At 40.2% G+C, this 9,154-nt stretch overlaps 1 protein-coding gene across 1 annotated transcript in view; it reads left to right on the plus strand.

The window, feature by feature from the left end:
• Positions 1–8,862, plus strand: part of LOC101858947 (1-phosphatidylinositol 4,5-bisphosphate phosphodiesterase classes I and II) — a gene marked incomplete at its 5' end in the record, with an annotated part of 72,027 nt that extends 63,165 nt beyond the window's left edge. The window contains 6 exon segments of the mRNA XM_013083898.2: positions 1,874–1,989; positions 4,051–4,248; positions 4,961–5,232; positions 5,945–6,002; positions 6,826–6,912; positions 7,937–8,862. Of these exon segments, the coding sequence (XP_012939352.1) occupies positions 1,874–1,989; positions 4,051–4,248; positions 4,961–5,232; positions 5,945–6,002; positions 6,826–6,912; positions 7,937–8,272 (1,067 nt within the window).
• Positions 8,863–9,154: the final 292 nt, after the last annotated feature.

Consider the following 9,154-nt stretch of genomic DNA (forward strand, 5'->3'; position numbering starts at 1 on the left):
CTCTCTCTCTCTCTCTCTCTCTCTCTCTGCCAACACATACATACGCACGCACGTGCACACACATACACACTCCTTTTTTCTTTTTCGTAGAGAATTCTCTGTGTGCTGTGATAATCTTCATGTTATGATTTCTCTTTGTTCTGTTACGATCATCATGTTACAAAGTTTTTATCTATAACGTTATTATAACGTACGTTTATGTCGCCCAAGATAACACAGCCACTTCGGTTTTTTCTGACATCATCCTGACCAACCTCTCCCCTCATCGTTATTGTCGCCATTGGCCCTCATTGTTATTGTCATTATCATCGTCTCTCCTCGAGTATCATCGTCTCTCCTCGAGCCCCGTCTTGTGACCTGCCGCTGTTGTATTGTATTCTATATGTGCGTGTTCAGTTTGGTGGTAGGAGGTATTAAGCAGAGGTCTCACTTTAGTGAATGGTTGATGGGTGCTCTGGTGTGGTTTGCTCCTTTTTTTCCTCTCAAACATCAGTCATCCTTATCTCTCCCTTTTTTTGGTGTGTTTGTTACTCTCTCGTAACACCTCTAATCTTCAGCACTTTTATGACCCAATTGTGTTGCAAGTGCAGTAAAACTCTTACTTTCTAAAGCTAAAACATCAGTTTGGTGGTAGAAGGTACTAAATAGTACTTTGTGGGTCAGAGCTGTTGTTGTAGGTGTTTTGCTCACAGCGTGACGGGCTTCACATAATATAATTTGTTGGGCTTTCACGGAGATGGGCATCCTTTGATTCTCATACTCTTACTTACAAACACTTGGAATGGAACGTTTATTTGTTGCTTCCAGTAATTTGTGGACAGAGAAAAATAAGGAGAAAAGAGCCTGTGTTGCTTTGGGTGATGTGCACTCAACTTTGAGCTCATTCTCAAGAAGCTAAATGTATAGGTATTGCACATCTACATCTCTTGTTATTTATAGGTATCAAGGTATTAGATATTCACATCTCTGTTATTTGTTGTTATTGTTGTTTTCGCCAGGGAACAAGAGCGTAAGTAAGAATTTGGTTGTAAACACCTCCAAAAAGAGCCACTAAAAACGTTTTGATTAGAAAAACAATTTTTAAAAACCCAAATAACGCAGGTTTCTGCATTTGAAAAGTGTAGTTATTATTTTGACTTTTGAAGTTATTCTGTGATTTTGTGTTTTTACATTGTATGCACGCACGTACGCACCATCTCACTCACATTCATATTGTTACTTGTTAAGAATTGTGCAGTGATAAATGTGGCTATGTATATAGTAACAGTAGCCAGTTGTGGGAATTGAAGGGCGCAACTTATAGTTCCTACTTCTTTTCTTGTCGTCTGATGTTTCTGTCTGTCTGTCTGTCTTGCTTTTCTCCCTTCACAAAAGGACAGTTACCGCGTCGATGTGCATTTCTTTATTCTGAACCGTTGCTAGTTGTCAACGACTAGTGAAAGTTTTCCACATTCATAAGCAAGTACACTCGATCGACCATTTTTCTACGGTGGTTGTTGTTGCTGTTGTTGAAGAAGTTTTATGCCCCTTTCTTCAGCACACTGAGAAGATGTCCTTGGAGCACGAAGTGTTCACACAATCCTTAGATAGGAGATGTCCCTCTTGGTCCCGGGTTTGACTGCTCAGGATGAGGGAACGCCACCTGGTATTTTTTTTGTTCTCACTTCCTGCAGATTGTGTATTCGAACTGTGAAAAATCAGACCTCTGTTCAACTGACTGTTTTCCACTTTATTTTATTTTATTCTATTTATTTATTTATTTATTTATTTATTTATTTATTTATATATTGGGGTCTACTATTTCCCTTTTAACCCCTCAAGTCAAATAAATTGAATTATTGGATTACTAACCCCTTTCGCCCTCTCCCTTCAGACTCGTCCATCCTGACTCCCACCCCTTTGTCGGAGCTGAAAGCAGCGAAAGGATTCATTAAGGCCATTGCCAAAAGAGATAAGGAGTTGGACAGTATCAGGCGAAAACATGAGAAGGTTGGTGCTTGTACTGGATGTCCGGCTCGTTTTTGTGTGTGTGTGTGTGTGTGTGTTTGTGTGTGTGAAGACACTGCAAGTTGATGTTATCTATGTGCATATATGTATGTAAATGTCTGTGGGTGCATTTACAGTACGGATGTATTTACTCTTTGTTTTTTTTTGAGTTGTAGATTTGACAGAGTGAAAAGGGTACATATACAGCTAAGTTTGTATAGTTGATGATTGATTTTTGAAACTGACTGAGAAAAAGTTCTGTGCTTTAGTGTGAGTTCACAAATTTAAGTGTCCTGTGTGTGTGTGTTGGTCTGTACATATGTGTCATGACGCGGTGGAATCAGGCGCTTGTCAATTTTTGGGATTGTGGAGTTATTGGTATCATTTGAAAGCTGATTTATTTGCCTTGCTGCAAATGAAATAAATATCCCATAGAAATAGAACTCAAGGTATCTGCAATTGAAGGAAGTGAGGTCGCCTAGTTTCAGTGGTAAAATTTGCGAGAAAATGACAACCAAAGTTTGGCAACTCCAATAGCTAAAGAGTCTTTGAAAACTGAAAAATGACTAATTTCACGCCTTTAATCAATGTTTTTCGGTCAAATTCACATGGAAATGTGTTTTTATTTGGACTCAAAAAAAGGTTCTTAGTTTTAGTAAGATTTTATAGCGCTCACAACCGCATAAGGTCATATAAGCGTCAAGGATGAATGTCAATAGAGAAGTCCAAATGGGGAATCAAGCTTGCTCTGCTCACCCCAACAGCACAAAGTCTGCTTAAATCATCAAGGCACCCTGGATATAGGATTTCACAAGAGAGTGACAAATATACAAAAGAAACAGAGGAAAAAATGGTGATAGTAAGGATGAGGAAAGAAAAAGCAGCAGTTCCCTCTATTTTGTTCTGGCACAGTATGAGTATAACATTGGTAAATGAGCCTATTTACAGTTCTACTGTGTATAAGAACATGTTAATATTCCCCCGTTTGGGAATGGGGAATGGCCTAAAGACAACTGCCCTGTGGTGGGGGAGGGGGGGGGGGGAATAAAAGAGGTTAAGCCAAAAAATAAAAATTGAATCAAAATTTCCAAACTAACAGGAAAATGCCTGTTTCTCTGATTTCGTTATTTTGACGAGCGCCCGATTTCACCTCTTATCTTCGGCACTTTTGATTTTATTGTGTTGCAAGTGCTATAAAACTTGCACTAAAACTAAAACTGTCTTTTTACCGCAAAGTCTCCTCTCAGCTACAGAACTCAGTTGATGCCATTCCAGGCTATGGTGCGTGTGACCAATGGGGTATTCATGACCTTGAGTTTTTTGTTGTTGTTGTTGGGTTTTTTTTTTAATTGTCGTGGCTGTTCTTGGACTTGGCTCTTCTTAATTTAGACATCCAGCCTCTTATGATGATTGTGTTGTTGAAAGGGGCATTCAGCCTATAGTACATTAGATACCATGAGCTGAATGTAATTTGGTTCTGAGAACTGAGCACTTAATCAGCTGCTTGCACTGTATGCTTCCTGACCTACTGCGAAGCAGAGAAAATGTTTTGCAGTGTCTTTGGGTCTGCTGGGGTAATAATGTTGTGTAAAGTAGATACAGTTTGCTGTCGAGCAGGGATATACACTGTACAAATGCTATATATCACTCATTACCATCATACAGTCAAACCCACTCTAACAGCCACCTATAAAAGACGATCACCTGTACAAACAAACACCTCCCATTCCCCCCCCCCCTTCCTTTTTTTGTTAAACACATTAAGATGACCCTGTATAAGACGGCCGCTGTCTACTTTCTACTCGACAATGGGTGGCGGTCTGAGACAATTTTGACTGTACCTTTAGTATAAAAGAAATAGAATACACTCACTCCGCATGAAGTGTGATGTCATAATGTGTGTGTGTGTGTGTGTGTGTCACTCCATATAAAGTGTGATGTCATAATGTGTGTGTGTGTGTCACCCCGCATGAAGTGTGATGTCATAATGTGTGTGTGTGTGTGTGTGTGTTACTCCGCATGAAGTGTGATGTCATAATGTGTGTGTGTGTGTGTGTTGGTCAGGCCCGAGAGATCCTGGAAGAGAACCACCAGCTGTTGCTGCACAAGCTCATTTCCAACCAGACCAAAACCCGCATCTCCATGGAGAAGCAGCATTCCAAGGTGCTCAAGAAGATGGCCAAGGAGGGCAAGAGCACAGAGCAGAAGCAGAACCAGCTCAAGGGGGAGCTGCAGGAGCTGCTCACTATACAAGATCTCAAGGTGATTTCCAGGGCTGCTGACTACTTTTATTTAATTTTGTGTGTGGGGGGTGGGGGGGTGTCTTGCCAGAAAGAGTTAAACACAAATATCACGACTTTTTTTCGAAATAGATTGAAATTTTCTTATTACCAAAAGCAAGGCAAATATAGAGGCTTTAAGGTTATACCAATAACTTCATTTGCCCAAAAATTGACAGGCGCCCTATTCCGCTGGGTCATGACACATGGAGTTTCTCATCTAAACAGCTGTGAACATGAAAAAATGTCAGAAGCTTTCTTGGGGAAGCTACACTCCTTTATCTTTATGATTATGTCCGTTCTTTGTCTTGAGTCAAAGCACATCTTGTGAAAGTACTTGATTCAAGTTGTAAAAAAAAACCATTTTATCGAATTGGAAATCAATTACCTAGTCAGTGAGTGAAATTCAGTAGCATTTGAGATTACAACTTCAAAGTGATTATAAGAAGGGGGCAGCGGTCTGGAGGAAGAGATGTTTCCGTTTGCAAAATGCAAGCCCTTTGTGTTGTGGTAGTTTATCTTGCCTAGTGCAGACATTGATATGGGTGTCTGTGCTTCATGTTTGTAAGAGCGGGACTGGAGGGGGCAAATCAATGCACTGTGGATGCTCCTCAGAGGTGGTCATTAATGTCATGTGTCCTGTGTTTTAGAATAATATCAAAAGAATTTCTAAAATATTCGTTCTCTTCCCCCAGCGCCGAGAGATGAAGGCATCTCACAGTGCCGCACTCATGAAACTGTGCAAGGACCATTACCAGGCAGAGCTGGAGCTGCAGACCCGCCACCATACGCAGAGATATGATGTGTTGAACAAGTTGATGGAGGCCAACCACACAGCGCATGTACGACGTTTGGATGAGATCCACGACCAGGAAGTGGGAGAGTTGATGAAGCGCATGGATGCCCAGAGTCGAGACCACATGAAGTCTTTGGGGAAGAGACACAAGGATAAACTGGAGTTGTCTAGGTGAGGACTAGACAGACAGACTAGTAGAGACACAAGGTCTGCTAGGGTAATAATAGTTCTAAAGCATATAGGGCATGCTGTAGATTGTGGATATCAGCTATAAATGAATTTTTGTAAAAGGTGGTAAGGCATAATCAAATAGACCTAATTTATAAGAGAATTGTCTTATGAAAGAGATATCTTCTCCTGGATTTCCTGATTTCATCACAGGACTGGAGAAGCAGGGGTAAAACACTGTATTTGTAAACTCTGGTCTAATCTTGAAGCTGCAGATGCATGGTTTCAGCTACCATACTAAAATAATACAAGTGTCAGACTATATTTGAAGGGTACAAGGGAAAAGCTTTTTTGATCATTTGAGTTGTGATATGAGTTGGAAAGTGTTAACGCCCCTCTTCTGGCATATCTGAGTGTCCAGGACTAAACCTGATAAGTCGCCCAATATCAAGTTTGGGAAATAAATTATACTATGGAAAAATGTGGGCTTTCAAACATTTCATTTATGGTTTTTTTCTATATGCCAGAAAGTGACATACTCTGTTTTTCCCTTGTGCCCTCACTTGTATACCATACATTTCTCTCTTATAAGTGGGTGGTTGGTGGATGCGCTGGTTTTATCTGCTCTTTCTACTTCTTTTTTTTTTTCAGCGTTGCTGTTTAACTTTTCAGCTTTATTGCTAATTTTGATTGGTGTTTCCTGTGCTTTCTTCAGAATAAAACGAGAAGCTGAACAGAAACATGTACAGACAGCAGTGTTAGAAAGGCAAAAGGTAAAATAAATGTGGATTAGTGTGTGTTATTTTGTGTGTTTGCATTTGTGTAAGTCTGTGCTTGTAGAAGTAACTCCACATAACTCTACGACACAGGATGGGTTGGGGAAAAAAAAAGAAAAGAAATTTCCTATTTTTGTTGCAACAGCAATGAATGATATGGGTTTAAAGAATAAGCGATGCATGTACTCCTGTGCAGAATTGAGCGTTATGTTAGGCAGTGTTTAGCAACGACTGTTTCGCTTTTGTTCATATCTTTTTACATTGTGCCATCCTTGTTCGCTTGATGACTAAGCAAGATTTTGAACTCGTACCTAGGCATTACCCATCCACTACATGCTGTAGCCTTCGGAAAATGACTTCCACTCTGTTCTCTTGACTCTTTTTTCATTTCCAGGTTATGGCCATACGCTCTATAATGTTATCTTCCACTTTCTTTCTGGTCTTCCTCTGAATCATTTTCCTGTTGTGTCTCAACTCAGTGCCTCTTTTGTCCATCTGTCATCCTTCATTCTGCTGATTTTTCCAACTTCTTTAATTAATGGTTTTAGTGACTATACTCTTTCCCAGTGTGTCCCCTTACGACCTGTGTAAGCAGATACATTTTTTTTCTTATGTGAAGATTGTAATCAATCTTGTGTTTTCAACCTGAAGAAAAAAAGTTTGTAAAGCATATTCTGCTGAATACTAATTCTCATAACACTCTGTGCTGTTTGTTTTTATGATTTGTTATTCGTTAGAAATATTTTTGTATTCCACTGCAAAAATTTGTAAATATGTCATCACTCTGGATAAACTTGTATGTATTTCTGATCCCTGATAGTTGAAAGATATCTTGGAAAAACGCCAGGGTGACCTTGAGGCAAAACTGGATGAGATCAAGAAAGAATTCCAGAAAGAGCGAGATGAGGTGAGCTGAACTCTTTGAGCCCTGGACCATAAAGCACTTCTGGATCCATGCACCTTGGTTGAATGCTAGATTTACACCTAGGCGCACTGAGATGTATATGTGAGACATCCTGGTGAAATCAGGCGCTTGTCAAAATAATGAAATCAGGAAAATGGCATTTTTCGGCTAATTGAGCAATTTTGATAGCATTTTTTTGATTAGGCTCAACACCTTTTTATGTCTATTTAAAAGCACACTTCTGTGCGGATTGTCCTGAAAAACATTGATCAAAGGCACAAAAAATGTAAATTTTCATTTCCCATGGACTCTCAAGCTATGGAAGTAACCAAACTTTGGTAGCCATATTCTCGCTGATTTTGCCTCTGAAACCCAGTGACCCCCACCTTCTTCCATCAGAAATATCTCGACTTCTATTCAAGATAGATGGGTATTTTTTCCCCATCAAATGCAAGACAAATGAACAAGCTTTTAGATGATACAATTAATTCCACGTGCCCTAAAATTAATGAACTCCAGATTCCACCGTGTAGTGACACTTATGTCAAAACATGGTGGAATCAGGCGCTCTTCAGTTTTTTGGCATATGGAGTTATTGGTATTATTTCAAAGCTTGTTCATTTGTCTTGCTTAGAGCTTGGCGAATATATGCTTCCGATGGCCTCGACCATTGGGGCAGGTTTGAAGTAGGGTGCATAGTTTCCTGTTTAGCTGACGGTTTCACTCTAAGACTGTTCAGAGTTGTCAATTTTTTTTTTTAAATTTACACTTGCCTGTGCTGATCATAATATTTCTTTTGATTCTATGCTACCATGTGCAGAGTTGCAGTAACCTGTACTCAACTGACTGATCTTTTTTTAAAAAATGAAAGTAATGTGCAATTGAAATTATATTGATGTGTTTTTACCATTCCTGCTCAGCCATAGAAAATTTGCCGCAGAGACAATAAAGTATATTGTCTTGTCTTATCTATCTATCTTGACTTATCTTGTCTTTTCTTATAGTATTATAATTACTTGCTCCTCAGGTTTTGTGTGGATTCAAGGATAGCTATGATGAGAAAACACAGAAGCTGGATGACGACCTGGACAGTGCGCTTGGGGATGATGATCTCAACGAAGAGGAGAACGGAGCAGTCAGCAAGTCTTCGGCTCATGACTCGGAGCCTCTGAGCAGTCCTGAGATTCCTCTGAGCCCCAGTGATAGTGAAGGGAAGTCTCTCTCTAACGGAGAACTGGAGAAAGGGCAGCATATGACCACCATCACTGTGAAGGCACCAAGTAAGGAGAACGGCAATGCAGTCCATGAGGATGAGGAGACAATTGAGAAGGTGAACAGTGAGGAACGGCTAACTAACATGTGAATAATTTGACCATTCAGACACCTCATTGCTCGGGGTGAGGAGAGTTGCTCACCTATCTATTGGAAGGGGCAGCGATGCATTTAGAGGCCTGGTCTTTTGATTAACTGACCGACTTAAACTGAATTTGATTCAGACCACGAGCTAATGAGAGTGAAATGGAGGACTGTTCATTCTTTTTTGACTGTTGGAAAGTACAGCTCTTCTTCATCCTAGAGATTTCAGATGAATGACCCATGACATTTTGCCTCTTTTGACACCAAATGATTGGTCGATGTGTTTATGTGTCTGTGTGTATGTGTTTTTTATCTGCTCTTCATGATATGCGAGGAAGGGGCGAATGAGTCAGAGACCACAAGAGATGCATCCGTGTCACAGGGGAGATTCCAGTACAACTGATCTCATACTTTTCCTGTCTTTTTCCAAGCGCTGCAATGACTGTCTGTCTGCACATCGGATCTCCTCTTGTTGTACAAGCACAAATGTTGTGTACATTTAATTGGAATTTAGTGTTGTATGCACCAGAAAAAGCTAACCATTACCATTTCTGTATAATGTTCCACATTTGATGAAAGGAAAGAGAAAAAAAAAAACCCAAACAAACTGTGTAAACTTTACACTCTCTCTAACCATGCAAGCATGTGTCCTGTTCAGGAGGACTGCACTTCAGATGTCTGCTGTAGCAGCTTCTGTCCCTGATGGATGTCCACCTTATGGCTACTTGCATACTCTGCCACTACATGATCATGCAATTTATGGGAAGCGAGGAGTAGTCCTGGTAAAGCAGTGGACAGTTAGTTCAGCTACAGGACAACACCCCCCCCCCCCCCCCCCAATTCAGAGATAAAAACAAAACGTACGTCTGCAATTTGATTTACATTTACA

The sequence above is a fragment of the Aplysia californica genome, unplaced genomic scaffold, assembly GCF_000002075.1.
Source record: "Aplysia californica isolate F4 #8 unplaced genomic scaffold, AplCal3.0 scaffold00261, whole genome shotgun sequence".
Lineage (NCBI taxonomy): Eukaryota > Metazoa > Mollusca > Gastropoda > Aplysiida > Aplysiidae > Aplysia > Aplysia californica.